This window comes from Bubalus bubalis, chromosome 13 (assembly GCF_019923935.1).
Source record: "Bubalus bubalis isolate 160015118507 breed Murrah chromosome 13, NDDB_SH_1, whole genome shotgun sequence".
NCBI lineage: Eukaryota > Metazoa > Chordata > Mammalia > Artiodactyla > Bovidae > Bubalus > Bubalus bubalis.
Genome location: NC_059169.1, coordinates 53,643,908 through 53,662,318, shown reverse-complemented (window position 1 = coordinate 53,662,318; position 18,411 = coordinate 53,643,908). Strand labels below are relative to the sequence as shown.

The window sequence follows — 18,411 nt, the reverse complement described above, 5'->3', positions numbered from 1 at the left end:
ATAGGGTCTTCTGCAAAGCAACAGATTTTCATTTTAATGAAGTTGAAAGTTCTTTTCACTTTATGGGTTGTGGCTTTGGTGTCAAGTCTAAGAACTCTTTGCCTAGCCCTAGAGTCCAAAGTTTTTTCCTATGGTTTTGCTAAAAGCCATCTAGTTTTATGCTCTACGTTAAAGTCTGTGGTCGTTTTTTGTTAATTTTTATAAAAGGTCTGAGACTTTTTAACAAATGAGGTTCATTTGTAGCCTGCCGGCATCCAGGTGCCCAGCATTATGTGATGAAAGGCGCTCTTCCCCGACCGAGTGGCTTTTGCATTTTGTTAAAAATCAACAGGGCACTTTTTGTGTGGGGCTACTTCTCGGTATTCTGTTCCTCTGACCCCTGTTCTCTCACCAGCACCACGGACCAGATTCTTGTGCTATATAAATAAGTCATGAATGCTAGAGCGATTCCTCCCTCTCTATTCTCCTTTTTCAAACTTTCTCAGCTATTCTATTTCCTTTGTCTTTCCATATAAACTTTATAATAATTTTGTCTATATTTACAAAAAAATTTTGCTGCATTTTTTTTGCATTTTTTATTGCTGTGTTTTTTTATTAAAAAACATTAAACTTGTATATCAATGTGGAGAGAACTGACATCTTTATTTTGTCAAATCTTATCCGTAAACACAGCATGTCTGTTTATTTACATCATCTTTGATTTCTTTCATCAGTATCTCATAGTTTTCAGCATAGGAGTCACAAACGTTTTATTTTATGTAAAAAGTAAAAAGATTTACTTTTAAGTATTTCATTTTCTTTGAGTGATCGTGAATAGCATTATAATCTCAGTGTTCACATGTTCATTGCCGGTATATAGAAATAAATGTACTTCTTGGTTTATTTGCTGTATCCTGTGATCCTGCTGAATTCATGTATCAGTTCTGGAGTTTTACAGTTTCCCCGGGATTTATGTATAGACAGTCATATCATCTGCAAATAGGGGTAGTTTGTGTTTTTGTTTTTATTTTGGCTGTGCTGAGTTTTTGCTGCTGGGCATGGGCCTTCTCTAGTTGCGGAGAGTAGGGGTTACTCTTCATTGTGGCAGGTGGGCTTCTTGCTGCAGAGGCTTCTCTTGTTGCAGAGCACAAGCTCTGGGTGCACGGGCTTCCCTAGTTCTGGTGAATAGGCTTTGTTGCCTCATAGCACATAGTCACGAAGAGTTGGACACGACTGAGCGACTTCACTTTCACTTTTCACTTTCATGCATTGGAGAAGGAAATGGCAACCCACTCCAGTGTTCTTGCCTGGAGAATCCCAGGGACGGGGGAGCCTGGTGGGCTGCCGTCTATGGGGTCGCACAGAGTCAGACACGACTGAAGCGACTTAGCAGCAGCAGCAGCAGCAGCACATAGGATCTTCCTGGACCAGGGATGGAACCCACGTCCCTTGCATTGGCAGGTGGATTCTCATCCACCAGGGAAGTCCTCAAGATAGTTTTATCTCTTCCATTATGGTTTGTGTATCTTATATTAATTTTTCTTGCCATATAGCCCTGGCTAGAACCTCAGGCACTGTGTTGAATAGGAATGGTAAAAGCAGAAATTCTTGCTCCTGATCTTAAGGGGTAAGGTTCATTCTTTCACCACTAAGTATGATGTTAACTGTTGGGTTTTTGTTGATGCTTGCTATCAAGTTGAGAGAATTCTCCTCTATTCCTATTTTTCTGAGAGTTTGTATCATGAATAGGTGTGGAATTTTGTGGAAAAAACTTTTGCACTGCATGATATGATTGTGTGACTTTTTCTTTAGCCCATTAACATGATGGATTACCTTATCTTCATACAGAAACAACCTTGCATCCTTGAAATGAACCTCTTTGGTCACGGTGTGTGATCCTCTTTATATAGTCAATGAACAATTCATTTGCTAATATTTTATTAAGCCTTTTTACATCAACATTTGTGGGGGATACTGGTCTGTAGCTCCCCACACCCTTTTTTTTTTTTTTTTTTTTGCTGTCATTGTCTGGTTTGGTGTCCGGGTAACACCAGCAATACAAAACGAACTGAGAATGTTCTCGCCTCTTCTGTCTTCGGGAAGAGGTCATGCAGAACAGGTGTGATCCTTCTTTAAACGTTTGGTGGAATTTCCCAGTGAGACTATCTGGGTCTGGACATTTCTTGAGAGTTTTAAGAAACTCTCAAGAAATGTAATTAAGATTACACATTCAAAATCCTTAATAGTTAAAAGGATCTTCATATAATCTATTTCATATTTGGTGAGTGGTTTTTGAGAGAATGACCCAGTTCATCTAACTTGCAAGTCTATAAGTATAGAATTGTTTACAGTACTCCTTGTTATCCTTTTCATGTCCTTATGGCCTATAGTGACATGCCCTCTTGATGCCTGTTACTGGTAATTTATCTTCTCTCTCTTTCCCCCTTTGTCAGTCTTGCTAGAAGTTCATCAATTCTATTGATATTTCTGGCTCTTTGTTTCTTCGATTTGCTCTATTCTTCTTCTGTTTCAGTTTAATTGATTTCTGCTCTTTCCTTTATTATTTTCTTTCATTTTCCTTGGGCTTATTTTTCACTTTTCCATTTATTGAAATGGGATCATAGATGGTTGAGTCTTTCCTTCTTCACTCCTGTTTGCATTAATCTCCTCTCAACATACTTGTACTGTATCCCCAAAATTTTGATACAATCAATTTTTAATTTTCATTCAATACACTGTATCAACCCATGGTTTATTTAGAAGGGTGTTTTAGTTTCCAAGTGTTTAGAGATTTTTCTCTTTTCTTTCTTTCCATTTTTTATTGATTAATAATTGTTGATTTACACTTTGATTCCACTATAATCAGAGAACACACTACCGTTTCAATTATTTTAATGTTCTGAGATTTTTCAGTGGCCCTGTATTAAGCCCACCTTTTCCTTCTGATGTTTTGGTGCCTGTGGCCTCCCTAATTCTGGGGAGATGGCCCCTCCCAGGGCTGGGGAATTCCTAGAGACAGCAGACAACTCTTCTGTGATGTGCACTTTTCATGAGCCACTCACCAACCCCAAACCCTCTCCCACTCCTGCAACCTCCTCCCTCAGGCTGTCACTTGCCCGGCCAGTGCCCCCTGCCCTCACCTCCCCGCTGCCCTCATCACCCCAGGCCAGGCCCCAGCTGAGCCACCAGAACACTTCACATTGACCCACCCTCAGCCAGGCTGTCACCTGCCCTCCCCAGGACCACAGGCCAGGGCCTGCCTGGACTTCTATCCAGCATTTACAGCTATTGCTTTTTTTTTGGAGTAAAGTACATTTATTTTTTATCTGATTTCCAGGATTTAAGTTTTACTTGGCTAGAAGAATAGGAAAAGTACATCAAGCACATTCCCGGAAGTGAAAATTCCCTTTTGAAACAGCAGCCAACCCGAGATCACTGAAGCCCAGGCAGCAACTCGTTCCTGTGCCTCTTTATGCTGCTCATTACCCTCCCCTTCTGGTCTCCTGCGAGTTTTTTTTCCTCAGAATCTGGGTCATTTGTCTCCCAGAGTTTCTCACAGGCTGGACTTTGCAGATTGCATATTCATGGTGGTGTACATGGTCTTCCATCCTCATGTTTTCTACAATATAAACCAAGAGTTGACGTGACACTGGGGTTATTCCAGAGTCTCTCTTACTGGTGTCTCGGTGCTCCCGTATGGAGCATCCCTGAGGGCCATTTATGCCACCCCACCCCTCCCTCAGCCCCCCAGCCCCCACCCCCCTCCACTCCTCATCCTTCCCTCAGCCCCCTCCACCCCCACCCCTCACCCTCCACCCCCCACCCCTCACCCCCCTCCACCCCCCACCTCCCTCCTCCCATCTGTCCTCCTCCTTCCCAGGACACCCCCCACCGCAGGGTCACTGTGGGCTTTGTGCTCCAGGGTCCTTGCTTCTCCACTAGGGTGGGGGCTCTGTGCAGGGCAGAGCCAACCCTGCTCCCTGTACCCCCAAGACACAGTCCTTCACACCGCAAGCACTGGCGCTGGGCACCGAGCACTGAGCATGAGCACCAGGCACCAAGCAATGAACACAAGCACCGAGTACCAAGCACGAGCACTAGCATTGAGCACGAGCATCGGTGGGGGTGTGTGTGCAATCCGCTGGGGTCTTGCTCACAACCCTCTCTCCCCAGCTTGGGGGGCGGGGCTGTGGGAAGCTTGTCCCCCACCCTCCTGAGGGGGACTGAGGTCTCAGAGAAGACCTCCCAGCCGAGCTGCCTCAGCACCCAGGACACCTATCTGCGGACATGGCCGCCCAAGGCCTTTTCAGGTCACTGTCAGAGGGGACATAGGAGAAGTGACAGAATGCCTTGGAGCCATTCAGATGTAAGAGCACAACAGGAAACTCTCCACCGTGAGGAACTAAAGTTAACGGTGAAACCAAAGCCAAGAGTCTTTGTAAAGACGACATTGCAGACCTCAGAGACTCCATCATTAATCAACCTCAGAAATGTGAAGCTTCTTGCTAACCTAAATCATTTCTGGGTGTGATTTATTAGACAGACATGAAAATAATTTATTTCTAGCTTTTCTGCTATCATACTTGGATTTGGGGTTAAGGTGGTTTAAAATGTAGTTAGCACTCAGCTGTAAGTGAGGTTTCTTTGTATGCGGTTACCCTTACTCACCTCATTAGCTAAGAGATTAGCTTCTACCCAAAACATGAATACAACTGGAGAGAGTGTTGACGTTCAGAAAGAGGAAGACCTAAGTCAAGAAGGGAATTGGTTTTCTCTGGATGAACTTCAGCCCCGAAAGGACCTGGAATGGCCTGGATTCTGTTCTGGGGGCCGGGGGCAGGGGTGCCCAGGAGTCGTCAGGAGCCAACATCTGTGTTCAGTGCTCACACCACAGAGATGATCCTGGCCACGTGCCAGGCTCCTCCTCACCAGACGCTGGGGTCTGGGGCTTTATCCCATTGCGCCTTTGCCCTGGACGCCATGGTTCCGATCCAAACAGGAGGCAGACACTACGCAGGCAGAGTGGACATCGTAGGGTCAGGATCCGAGTTTCTCTGAAGCACGTCTGTCAAGACAGTGCCAAGTTCAGTCACAAAACCATGAGGACAAACTAACGTGGATCACAGACCACGGTTCCCACCTCTACTGGGACAGCCTCTCTGGCCCCACAGTCCGGGAATCTGCATGTTTAACAAGCTCTTGAGCTGGTTTTTACACGGCCAGCCTGGTTCCACCTTCCCACAGAGCAGTCAGACCTCAGTGTCATTCATAGCACCTGTCCCAGGGTCACTCCAGGGTCAAGTTCAGCCAGCCTAGGGTGGGGGGTCCTACATTCCCACCTCCCCTGCACAGGGAGCCTCATGCTAGACTCACAGACACGTGGAATTTCAGGCAGGAACAATTTCAAAAACAGTTGTATCCCATACCTCTGAGACCCTGGCACACAGGATGATAAAACCTGCACCCACCCGAGGGCCTGACTCTTCCCTTTGCAGCCCCATGGACAGAAGATGAGTCTGTCCTCCCAGCAGCTTCAGCAGCCAGTCCCACTTGTGGAGAGTGTCTTGGCTGTCCTGTCTCTGCCCTGGGAGGGTGTCCGGTGTGGTCACTCAGCACACACCCTGCGGGCGACCGGGCCCTCACTCTCTGCACAGATGAAACTGCACTAAAGCTGCTGAGAAGCGCTCTTGGGGAACTGCCGTCCTTCTTCATTCCTCGGAACCAGACCTCAGCCGCCCTTTCCTGCCAGCTCCTTTGCTTTGTTCTCTGACCGCTATCTGCTTTCTCCTCCCTTTCAAAGGGTTCTCCTTATCTTCCCCGACATAGGCAGGAGGTCAGGAGCCAAGTCCATCACGTGGCGACAGCCCGTCATCCCAGTTTGCCCTGGGTCAGGGGGCTGCGGCTCTGGCAGGTCCAGAGCCAGGGCCTGGTGGCAGGTGAGCCTGGGCCTGCGGTTTCAACCACAGTGGATGTCTGGACCACATCTTCCCTCGAGGATGGAGGCAGATGTCTCCCACAGCTGTCTCTTCCCCAACACTTGTTCCCTCCTTTATCAAATCGAATCCCTTTAAACCCAGGAGGACTCTAATTTCTCTAGCTTCTCCTGCAAGCCGGGTGCTAGGCTGGACTAGAAATACCCTCTTGGAGTTATGTGATGAGGTAAACCTAAAGCATTGAGCACAGTTCAGGAAATCCAGCCACGTGTCAGTGGCTCACCCATTCACACTGGATTATACCCAGGGAGTCCTTCCTTTGTGTCTGTGCGTTCTGTATGTCAGTCACACAACCTAGTTAGTCGTTCAGATCCGTTACCTCTGCAACAGTCTATCTTTTCCTTTGGTAAACTGTAGGCAGGGACTATGTTGTTCCAAAGCCTAGCAACCTAATAACCTCGTGTGAAATGTCATGGAGCCTGTGAGGAAAGATGGATGTTTCCCACCAGATGATGCTCAGATCCTCCAGGCTGACCCACAGCATCTCCACCTCCCACCCACTGAACAGATGGAGCATCACTAAGGAGAGGGGGTCCAAGCGCCATCAGCACAGACCAAAGGCCACAAAGAAACAACAAAAGGCTGTATATTTATCTCTCCTATTTCCCACAGCACAGTAGTCCAACCCACACTTTTGACATTAAATACGTGATCCACTGAAACAGCTGACCCATGACTCCTGAGTATGCTGGACACCAGAGCATTATACGTGGCTCCTTTTTTAGACAAATAATTTTATTAAGTTTGTAAAAGATTCAATCAAATGGTGCTGCTGCTTCTCCTCCACCCCTGGAACCTATGTCCTCAGACCAGAGAAGAGCCCTGGAGAACCAAGTCTGATGGAGGCGGTCCGCTCCCAGCCTGAGAAGGGTCTGCAGTACCTGGGAGCCAAGCTTGGAGGAGGCCCAGGAGAGCAGGCAGCCGAGCTCGGGGCCTGGGGGTCTCTCCTGCTGTGACACCGCTTCCCCTGAGGCCACAGGGACTATCTTGTCACCCTGGGAATGACGAATCTACAACAGCAGGTACATTTTACCCTGGAGCCAGCACCCACGTGAAGATGAAAACACTCATGAAACAAACACTGCCTGAAACATGACTTAACTCTTATTAAGAGCACCATGTTCTGATTTTTCCTATTCTATTTCATTCCATTGTGAATGAAAGAAAGACATTTGTTTCCCAGTCTGTTGAGGAGCTGTTCACAGTAATGCTAGGACTTAAAGATACTCTTTGGCCCTGGATCCTCCGGGTGTCCCCTGGTCGAGTCCTACTAGTGCCATCTACTGGGCACTCTGGGTGTTACAAGTGCCTTTTTCCCAGCACTGGGGCTGCTAAGTCACCTCAGTCCTGTCCAACTCTGTGCGACCCCAGAGACAGCAGCCCACCAGGCTCCGTGGTCCCTGGGATTCTCCAGGCAAGAACACTGGAGTGGGTTTGCCATTACCTTCTCCAATGCATGAAAGTGATTTTGCAAAAATGAGATGAAATCAAAGAACTCAATACACCACTATGTACTTCTTCCCCCAAAGTAGAAAGGCTCTGAAACAGTTCAAGGAGAGGTTTAGGTGGGTGGCTAACGGACAAACCCAGTTCTCAATTCTAATATCAAAGACTCCATGTCCATTTCCCAAAGACGGCTTTCAACCAGAGAACAGATAGCCGCCTGGTGCAAGACTGACCTGGAACAAGTGGACTCCAGATAGCATCAGATTTAAACCAGAACAGTCCACATGAGCATTGCACAAAAATCTGCCAGGGTCCAGCAAACTCAGTTCACACCGGGACTCATTGCTCTGCTGCCCTTTATCAAACCTATGTCTCTCTCTTTTTTTTTTACTAAAGCAATCCTTATAAAGTGTTAGTTGCTCAATTTTATCCAACTCTTTGAGACCCCATGGACTGTAGCCCAGCAGGCTCCTCTGTCCATGGAATTTCCCAGGCAAGAATACTGCAGTGCGTTGCCATGCCCTTCTCTAGGAGTTCTTCCTGACCCAGGGATCGAACCAGGTGGCCTGCACTGAGCCACCAGGGTGCTGTGTGTGTGCTGTGTGCTAAGTCACTTCAGTCATGTTTGACTCTTTGGGACCCTATGGACCATAGCCGCCAGGCTCCTCTGGTCATGGGATTTCCCAGACAAGAATAGTTGCCATGCCCTCCTCCAGGGGATCTTCCTGACCCAGGGATCAAACCTGCATCTCTTGGGTCTCCTGCATTGGTAGATGGGTTCTTTACTACTAGCACCACCAGGAAAGCCAGTGTATTTACTAGATCCTAACTTATTCTAAGTTAGGGACCTCTTCAAGATGATATATAACACAATATTGTCCTAACACAACTAAAATGTACAACTCTCTTTTGTTCCTTTATGAGTTGTGCAGAGTTTCCATTTGACCAGCTCACCAGAGCTTACAGAATTTAATTTTTATATTTAATAGAAGTCAGTTCTCCCTACCAGTTTGCCTGGGGAGTTACAGCTTTGTATTCACTTCCTGCTGTTCAAGCTGGTTTTAGAAAAGGCAGAGGAACCAGAGATCAAATTGCCAACATCCGCTGGATCATGGAAAAAGCAAGAGAGTTCCAGAAAAACATCTATTTCTGCTTTATTGACTATGCCAAAGCCTTTGACTGTGTGGATCACAATAAACTGTGGAAAATTCTGAAAGAGATGGGAATACCAGACCACCTGATCTGCCTCTTGAGAAATTTGTATGCAGGTCAGGAAGCAACAGTTAGAACTGGACATGGAACAACAGACTGGTTCCAAATAGGAAAAGGAGTACGTCAAGGCTGTATGTTGTCACCCTGTTTATTTAACTTTTATGCAGAGTACATCATGAGAAACGCTGGACTGGAAGAAACACAAGCTGGAATCAAGATTGCCAGGAGAAATATCAATAACCTCAGATATGCAGATGACACCACCCTTATGGCAGAAAGTGAAGAGGAACTAAAAAGCCTCTTGATGAAAGTGAAAGTGGAGAGTGAAAAAGGTGGCTTAAAACTCAACATTCAGAAAACAAAGATCATGGCATCTGGTCCCATCACTTCATGGGAAATAGATGGGAGACAGTGGAAACAGTGTCAGATTTTATTTTTCTGGGCTCCAAAATCACTGCAGATGGTGACTGCAGCCATGAAATTAAAAGATGCTTACTCCTTGGAAGGAAAGTTATGACCAACCTAGATAGCATATTCAAAAGCAGAGACATTACTTTGCCAACAAAGGTTCGTTTAGTCAAGGCTATGGTTTTTCCTGTGGTCATGTATGGATGTGAGAGTTGGACTGTGAAGAAGGCTGAGTGCCAAAGAATTGATGCTTTTGAACTGTGGTGTTAGAGAAGACTCTTGAGAGTCCCTTGGACTGCAAGGCGATCCAACCAGTCCATTCTGAAGGAGATCAGCCCTGGGATTTCTTTGGAAGGAATGATGCTAAAGCTGAAACTCCAGTACTTTGGCCACCTCATGCGAAGAGTTGACTCATTGGAAAAGACTCTGATGCTGGGAGGGATTGGGGGCAAGAGGAGAAGGGGACGACAGAGGATGAGATGGCTGGATGGCATCACTGACTTGATGGACGTGAGTCTGGGTGAACTCCGGGAGTTGGTGATGGACAGGGAGGCCTGGCGTGCTGAGATTCATGGGGTTGCAAAGAGTCAGACACGACTGAGCGACTGATCTGATCTGATCTGATCTGATTCACTTCTGACCAACACAAGCTCTTGATACAAATACATCTGGAAACATCTTTGTATTTTCTCCACAGTTTGCAAACAAGAACTACACAATGCATTTGCCAGTAGGAGCATGTACCCATCCAGTAAGGCCAAGGAAATCAACTTGTTTACCACTTCCTTGCAACCAACACATCCAACAATTTAAACTTCCCCCAAATAGTTTATGTATGAACATAAGAATAGAGTGCGGGGGAATTCCCTCCTGGTCCAGTGGTTGGGACTCTGCGTTCTCACTGCCAAGGGCCTGGGTTTGATCCCTGGTCAGGGAATTAAGATCACACAAGCCATGTGGTGGGGGGCTCCCCTTGCCCCCACAAATAGTATGAGGAAAACGGAAAGGCCTTTAACAGTTTCAGTCACAACTCAGAAGTTGGAATTTTTATGACTTTAATTTGAAAGTGAAGAAAACAATTAAATAGTGATATCTGAAGTCTTTTTCTGTTCTACTTACTTGGAATGGAACAGTTTGTCTTTTTCCCCAAAATTATTTGACATTAACAATTTTCAGGGTGTACAAGTGAGGGTGTGGGTTGCTAAATATGGTGCAGAGATAAATCTTAGTGTGATGCTGTTCTCCTGGGATAATTATCCACAAAACTGTGAAAGGATCACACCAGGGCCATTCCTGCTTTAAAATGATATTATCATATGTAAGTCATTATTAACTAATTACACAGAGACTCCAGGGCTTCTTAATATCTGCCCATCTGAGGGTTGAATTTTCCCTTTTTGCCAATTATTAATATGATTAATATTTCAACAGCAAAGTCAAGAAAGTGCAGACCAATAGCTAATGGCTTATAACCAACAGCTCAGAGACATCCAGCGACCCCCAAGCTGCCAAGAGTTAAGGCAGGGCGCCCACCTCTCACAAGTCCCTTCTTGTCTGGAGCATTTCTGATATCACCTACATAGGATTTGTGAGTCAGAAATTTCACTGACACATTCTTTACCTGCATTCAGAGCATCCTCCCCAAGGGAAGTTCCGGGGGCTGCCCCATCAGGCAGCTGGCAGGCAATCATTCATTACAATATGTTAAGAAATCCATATTTGTCTCACACTGATTTCTTGCTCAATAGCAACTTTTTTGGTTTACTGATAAAAACAACTGTCAAATTAAAATATCAAATAGCTTTTCTCATTAGCATTTCCCTTTACAGCCTGACAATTGCACAAAGGTTCAGCTCAATTGTGAACACCTGGGATTTGACTGCTTGCTACAAAGCATGTATGTGAAATCCTTCATCAACGCAGCGCTGATACTGTGAAGTGACAGGTGCGCACCAGTTAGTCATTAATAGTTACTCAGTAAGGAAGGGCCTCGGAGAAGGCAATGGCACCCCACTCCAGTACTCTTGCCTGGAGAATCCCATGGATGGAGGAGCCTGGTAGGCTGCAGTCCATGGGGTTGCTGAGGGTCGGACACGACTGAGCGACTTCACTTTCACTTTTCACTTTCATGCATTGGAGAAGGAAGTGGCAACCCACTCCAGTGTTCTTGCCTGGAGAATCCTAGGGACGGGGGAGCCTGGTGGGCTGCCGTCTATGGGGTCGCACAGAGTCGGACATGACTGAAGTGACTTAGCAAGGAAGGGCCTTGCCATCCCTGGAAAGGGCCAGTCCTCCATATCAGCTTCATTTGAGCCCTACCCCGGAGACACCAAGCTCTTCCATCAGACTCCAAACCTATCCTCTATTGTGTTCGGTGCCCAGTAGACAAGGCCGGAGAGGTGCACCCATCAGGCTGGGGAGGCCGGAGCTGAGGTCAGGGTGGGGGTAGGCAGCCTTCTCCGGGGGCTGTTATAATCAAAATGAAGACCTGAACCCAGGGTCACAGGATGAAGGCTTATTTTCAATGTTTATGTATAACACAGTAATGCTTTTAACCAAAAATAATGCAGCAACATGAGTGTACTGTTCGCAAAATAATTACAGGATTTATAAAGAAAAATGATTAACCCCTGGTGTGATCTGCTAAGTGCATACCCATCTAAGATCATGTGATGGTGACTCCACGTGTCCAGACCTGAGACCCTGTTCAATCACTTCCTCTTCCCCTTCTCTGCTCTGGAGGACACAGAAATACCTCCAGGGGATTTCCTGCTCCACTGGAATCCAAGTCTGGTTGGGAAGAAAGCACCCACACACAGAAAATAACAAAAGTCACAACAAACAGAAGGAAATCAAGTGCTGAGTTGTAATTAAGAGTTAAGAGCTGTAGGCATTCTAACTATAAAACCCAAAACGCAGAGTGGCTAGATATACAATTAGCCAACAACCCGGCAGTCATTATGCAAATCAGGAGAATAAGTCAGGGAAAACAGGAAAGGAAGCTGAACGGCAACCTGCAATCTTGCTACAGACACAAAAAGCCAGGAGAAATTTGTCAGTGGGAGAAAGCGAATCAACTTTCAATCTGCAAGCCACCTTTACCAGCTGGCTTTCTACAAAGATGCCAGATCCTTCCTTCACTCCAATGTGAGACCCCCCATAGAGCGCTGCCCCTGACCACCTGAAGGGTGGCCTCAGGCTGCGGGTGGGCAGCGAGCTCTCCCCCAGCCACCCGCCTTTGCCGTCATTTCCAACCTGCCGATTCAGCACATCTCTCAGATGGGCCTTCCTGGACTTCCTCTGTTCGTGAACACTCCCTCCCGAACTAAGACCTTGGGCAGCAAGGTCGGGTAGTGACCGCGGGACAAAGTCAGGTTCCCCAGGCAAGAAAGGCCCAAGCTGGCCCGTGGCGATGGGGTACAAATTTTACAAGGAAAAGTCAATATCTTTACGCCAGTGTTAGCACTCATGGGAAACTCATTTGTAAGGCCAGATCTGCCCTGTCAGGGTGAATCATCTCTGCTCAACTTAAAGACGACTCAAGTAAAGCGGAGGTGGGAGAGAGCACGCCCGCACCTCGCGGCGGCCCTCTTTGAGGGAATCCTGGAGCCAGATCCTGGCCCCCACTCCCATCCCTCATGCTGGACACAAGTTCCCAGACCCGGCCCAGTCTTGCGATTTTAATTCTCCATCCGCTCTGTCCGTGGACCTCAGAATACCCAACCACAGGGGAACAATGAACCCTGTAATCCGAGATCAGGCTTCCGGGAGAGGAGCCGGCTCCCCAGGATCGTCTCCTGAAACCCCAGCCGCGCTCCCCTTCCCGGCGAGTGTGCAGGGCAGGGGTTTGGGGACTTCATTCGTGGCGGCCCCCCAACCCCGAGTTGGGTAACGTCCTCGCGATTTCTCGGCCGTGGGAGGCGGAGAACACCGGCAGGGCCCCGAGCACCCTCGCTGGGGCGCAGGCCTGGATGCGCCCGCAGGGTCTCCCCACCACCGCCAGCCCCGGCCTTCGGCGCATAGTTGAGGGATCGAGTCACACAGGAAACTCAAGGAGACGTTTGTTAAGTCTGCCTGTGAGGTTTGGGGGAGAAACAAGCAGGCACTCGGCCAAGCGCAGCGCTGCCCCTCCTCGCCCACCGCGAACCCACATTCCCAGGAGGGAAGCGGCCCGGGCACCCGCGCGCCGGCAGAGCCTCGGAGGTAACGGCCCTCCGCGCCTGAACTCTCTCTTCAACTATTTTGCAGTAATTAATTAATTAAATCCGAGTTTTGACCACCACAGCACTCTAGGACCCGTCCAGGCAGAAACCACAGTAACAGCAACGGCACCAAACCTTTACACACACTTCACTTCACACACACACACCCCCAACCCCGCGCCCGAGACGCTGGGAACCCCAGCCTCACGGCGCTCGGGCGGGGGAAAGCGCCGCGGACCCCCGGCGGCGCGCCCCGCCCCTCGGCGCTGGGGGCGGCCGGACGCCGAGGAGCCGCCCCCTCCGGACTTTCTCAACACCTCTCGGGAGGAGGCGGGGTGCGGGGCGCGGTTAAAAGGCGCCGCCGGTCCAACAGGTGTCGAAGGCCCGAGCGCCCCGCGCGCCGCGCTCTCAGGACTCAGGCACCCCCGCGATCCCCGCAACTCCCTCGCAGCCGCCGCGCGTTCCGCCCGTGCGCCCCGCTCCCACTGGTAAGGCCGGCGCCCACTCTCGGCTGCCCCCAAAGGCAGGGGGCTGTGGGACCCCTCGGGGAGAGGGACCTCGGAGAGGGAGCCTGGGACCACCAGGGACTGTGGAGCCCCTCGGAGAGGGACCCCGGGACCGCCAGGGGCTCTGGAACCCTGCGAGGAGGGACTCGGGTCCCCAGGCTGCACCCGGCGCGCACCGAGGCCCCGCGCCCGGGCCAGTGGCCACAGCGGCTCTGGGCTCCGGGCGGGAGGCGATCGCGAACCTGTGGCCGGAGCTCCTCGGGCCGAGTCTGGTGCGCAGCGCGCGGTCGAGCGGGAGCAGGGCCGGGAGCGGACAGGTGCGCGGACTCGCCCGGGGTGTTCGCTGCTCCTCCGGCAAGGCTGGCGCGGCCGCCGGGCTCTTCACCCGGAGCCTCCGGTCGCCGGAGGTTTCGCTCAGAAAGAAAACGCGGTCTCGGGCTTGAAGCGGAAGCTCAACCTGCAGGAAGCTGACCTTCCGCGGCCGAGCGGGAGCCCAGCGGCCGGCGTGGCCTCTTTCCCTCGCCGAGCTCGAGTTCCGAGCTGGGCTTCCAAGCGCAGTCGTGGGGGCGGCTTTCGGGGCGCCGGTTACACACGGGGAGCCTGCTTCGGGGCTCCCCCGCCTGCCGGGGCCCAGGCCTCACCGTCCTCCCACATCCTGAGAGCTGACCCCACGCCCCCCGTCTCTAGATGCGGTGACAGCCGCGTCCCCATCCCCTCTTTGAGTCGGGGGCGGGGTCTGTGGAGACAAGGGCCACCACCCAAAAAGTGAGGGTTGAGGAATTAACGGGTGAAGGACTCCTGGTGACCTTTCTACAACCTGTGCCTCACCCAGCAGCGCCCCCCACCCCCTCACAAGGTCGCCCCTCCGCCCACCGGGCAGGTGGTGTGGACAGGTCAGGAAGGGCAGGGGTCAGTGCCGGGATGAATGTTGAGTATGCTTTTGTCCAGCCTGGTCACCAGGCCAGCCCTCCTCTCCTGTCACCCTGTCCCATGGGGTCAAACTTTAATTAGCTCCTCTGCCTCAGGGATTTTTGGACAGGAAGCTGCCGCCCAACCAAGAGCTTTTACAAAAGGACAAGGATGGAGAGTTTACTTTCCACTTTATTTTCTGAACATCAGCCGCTGGTTGACTGGTTAGAGGAATGCGGGTCCTGGGCTGGCACCCACCCCACACCGAATCTTTAGCCAGATGCACTGATACAAGTCACACGGGCTGTTTCAGAGAGTGTCCTGTTGGCCCTTAGTAAATGAGGCCGAGAAGTGGAGGGTCTGATTTCACAGGGACAGTGGTCACGCTGCCAGCCAGGACGGGCCAGCTCAGAGGAACCCAAGGCCTCCAGGCCATCTGTGTTCAGGGTCAGGGCTGAGCCTTTTCCAGGTGACATTTCCCTCTTTCAAGCCAAGCTGCCCAAGTGTCTCAGTGCTCATAGCTCTCCTGTCCTGACTTTCTCGAGTCTGGGCTGCCTCCTCTGAAGGAGTGACCATGGATGGTTTCAGCCAGGCCTGGGTGCCCCAAGCAGTGCCCCATAGGCGGCTGGGTGATCAGACTGCCCCCCCCCCCCCACCCTGGCTACTCGGGAAGTCCAGCGGGAAACAGGACCCGACTTGCTCAGAATAAGGAGAACACTAAGCTTTTAAGCAAGAAGAAGCACTGAGAACCAGTTCGGAAGGTGTAGACACAGATTACTCATCAGATTGTGGAGGGTGGAGCCTTGTTATAAGAGGCTTGATTGAGACAGACGGGTGTGACTGCACGTAAATGAAGACAGTTCATACCCTGCGATGAGAAGGCCACCAGCTCCTGGAGGCGAATGCCCGGGCTCCCCAGGTCCTCTCCAGCGAGCAGCATGTCACCTGGCAGCGTCCACATTGACCCTCAATACCGTGAGGGTGCCCGCGACGGCCAGTCCCTGGGGACTCACTGAGTTAAGCTTTCATTTATTTTCTTATGATGCATCTCTTTAGAAGCACGTCTAAATTAAAACCATAGCCACAATAAAAACGCACCATCTGAACAGTTTTCAAACCTGAGTACTGGCTGACTGGTCAGTCCCAGCAGGACAACGAGAACCCCAGCCCTCACACAGAGCGCACACAGAAACCCAGGCACACACTGGCTCTTCCCTAAGGAAGGACCGTTTCTAACTGGCTCCCTTTTGTACAGGGAAAGGACGTGAAACCCATTGGGAAATGTTAAACATGAATTTTACCCTTGGGGACAGTCATTTCGCCACTGCATCCCATGTCCAGAAAACTGAAATAACTTAAGGAAGGAGGTGCTATGGGGAGACATGGCCTCTTGGCCTTGAAGGTGACGTCGGCCCCAGCAGGCACGAGCCCAGAGTACCATCCAGAGCTGGAGGCCAGCAAACACTTGGGGGTGCTGAATGCCGCTGGAGGGTCAGGGAGACCCGAACAGGGGGTGTCTGCTGAGGGTTTGGTCAGCACACCCAGGGCCCTGGGTCAGTGGGCACATTTGCTGGGGTGCTCCCTCCCCACCCCATGAGTTGATTGTGCTGAAGACTGGGTGCGTTACTGGGGTGAGTACACCCCTCTTTACTAGAGAACAGAGAATGCATCCACGGTCGACTGCCTGCTGCACAGCAAACCCCATGGCAAGCCTGGTTGCTCTTGTTTCCCCTTGTTGAGGGAGGCTATGTAAGAACTGGCCCTTTGAGATGGCTGGAGCTCATGGGCCAGCCCCCCTGAGCCTCCCCAAGCCGGTCCCACATGCTTACCCCATGTTGCTCTGTGTCACTCTCTTTTCCAGCACAAGCCGCCCAAACGAGACGATGGACTGGGGCGCACTGCACACGATCCTGGGGGGTGTGAACAAGCACTCCACCAGCATCGGCAAGATCTGGCTGACCGTCCTCTTCGTCTTCCGAGTCATGATCTTGGTGGTGGCCGCCAAGGAGGTGTGGGGGGATGAGCAGGCCGACTTCGTGTGCAACACCCTGCAGCCCGGGTGCAAGAACGTGTGCTATGACCACTACTTCCCCATCTCGCACATCCGGCTCTGGGCGCTGCAGCTCATCTTTGTGTCCACGCCCGCCCTGCTGGTGGCCATGCATGTGGCCTACTACAGGCACGAGAAGAAGCGCAAGTTCATCAGGGGAGAGATAAAGACCGAGTTCAAGGACATTGAAGAGATCAAGAAGCAAAAGGTCCGGATCGAGGGTTCTCTGTGGTGGACCTACACGGGCAGCATCTTCTTCCGCGTCATCTTCGAGGCTGCCTTCATGTATGTCTTCTACGTGATGTATGATGGCTTCGCCATGCAGCGCCTGGTGAAGTGCAATGCCTGGCCCTGCCCCAACACGGTGGACTGCTTCGTGTCCAGGCCCACAGAGAAGACCGTCTTCACGGTCTTCATGATTGCAGTGTCTGGAATTTGCATCCTGCTCAATGTCACTGAGCTGTGTTACTTGCTGATTCGATTTTGTTCCGGAAAGTCCAAAAAACCAGTGTAACCATAGTGGTCACCATGTTTAGATAAAAGAGGAGTGCGATCTGTGCTTGGCCGTGGGGCACAGTCAGCCGGCAGTACCCCCCCCACCCCGCCCCGGGTACAGCTCGGCTTCAGGGCCACCTTTGACCCCCTCCCCAGTAGATCGCACATGCAACCCCAAATGCCTCCAGAGTCTGTGCCCCCCACCCCACCCCTGAAAGTGTCACATTGAAGGCAGACTCAGAGCCTCTGCCGCTTTTCTCTAAAACCAGTCCTCTTGGGGCAAAGCTGGCCCGGGTGGCCATGCCTATTTAGGCAAAGGACATGGCGTTTGTCTCCGTTTCTTTGAGGAAAGGAGAGAAACGCCAGGGCCTGAAGAGCACAGGGTCTGGTTGATCCACTTAGGGCTCTCTTTGCCATTTCCCCTGCATTAAAGGTGAACACAGAGAATCTTGGTTCTTTTATTTGCTTTGACGTTTCAGTCCTCCCATTAGGGAGTGGACGCTCTCCCTAATGCTTCAAACTCTGTTACACGTTTTTTAAGTGAAAATTTAAAATATGACGTGTTCTTTTGATCTGCAAGGAACCATTCATTATAGGTTCCTCTTATTTCAAAGGCTCAGATTATGATATGTAAACGGGGTATAATTAGATGCTCTTGTTGAATTTAACTATGGCCTTTCAGGTGTGAGTGGTTTGCACTGCCCCCAAGAGGCTGTCCATTGTGTGACGTGTGGTGTGTGCTACAGGAACGCATTTCAGCTTCCCTCATTGAAACAGACTAGGGCTTCTAATAGTTGGCGATGGCTTCTGATAGCAAACAGCCTCGTTTCAAAAGCTTAGATGTGATTTTGCATGAGGAATGAAGACTTTATATACCACGAGTTACTACCAACGGTGGGGTGGTTCAAGACACCCTGAGCTTCCTTACGATGGTGCTTTTCCACTCCCACGGGTAGAACGCTGATTACAGAGATTGCTTGGGACTATTTTATTGCCACAGTATGATTTAATGGTGCAGAAAAAAATGGAAAATTGAGGGGGAAGGGGCAGTAACTGTTTCTAAAAAAGAGGTGTAAAAACTAGACTCTAAATTCTGATAATTAAAAATGAGTTTCATCTACTTCAATGGTTTGTTCACTTCCCTTTTCAGCATCCAGGCTTTTAAAGTGAAAATAGATTTAATAGACATTTTTTTAAAGGTAGAAACTAGG

At 50.1% G+C, this 18,411-nt stretch overlaps 1 protein-coding gene and 1 long non-coding RNA gene across 2 annotated transcripts; one reads left to right on the top strand and one right to left on the bottom strand.

The window, feature by feature from the left end:
- Window positions 1-1,488: 1,488 nt before the first annotated feature.
- Window positions 1,489-16,485, bottom strand: LOC123328982. The gene is made up of 3 exons (XR_006544050.2): window positions 13,989-16,485; window positions 4,648-5,044; window positions 1,489-3,598 (listed from the first exon to the last, which is right to left on the bottom strand). It is a non-coding gene; the product is annotated as an uncharacterized LOC123328982 (long non-coding RNA).
- Window positions 13,565-18,320, top strand: GJB2 (gap junction protein beta 2). The gene is made up of 2 exons (XM_006073244.4): window positions 13,565-13,728; window positions 16,517-18,320. The coding sequence occupies exon 2, from the start codon at window positions 16,539-16,541 to the stop codon at window positions 17,217-17,219; it is 681 nt and encodes a 226-aa protein (XP_006073306.1). The 5' UTR covers window positions 13,565-13,728; window positions 16,517-16,538; the 3' UTR covers window positions 17,220-18,320.
- Window positions 18,321-18,411: the final 91 nt, after the last annotated feature.

Bases quoted from the DNA above. Each gene is read 5' to 3' on its own strand.
- GJB2 (XM_006073244.4), top strand. From the start codon at position 16,539: ATGGACTGGGGCGCACTGCACACGATCCTGGGGGGTGTGAACAAGCAC.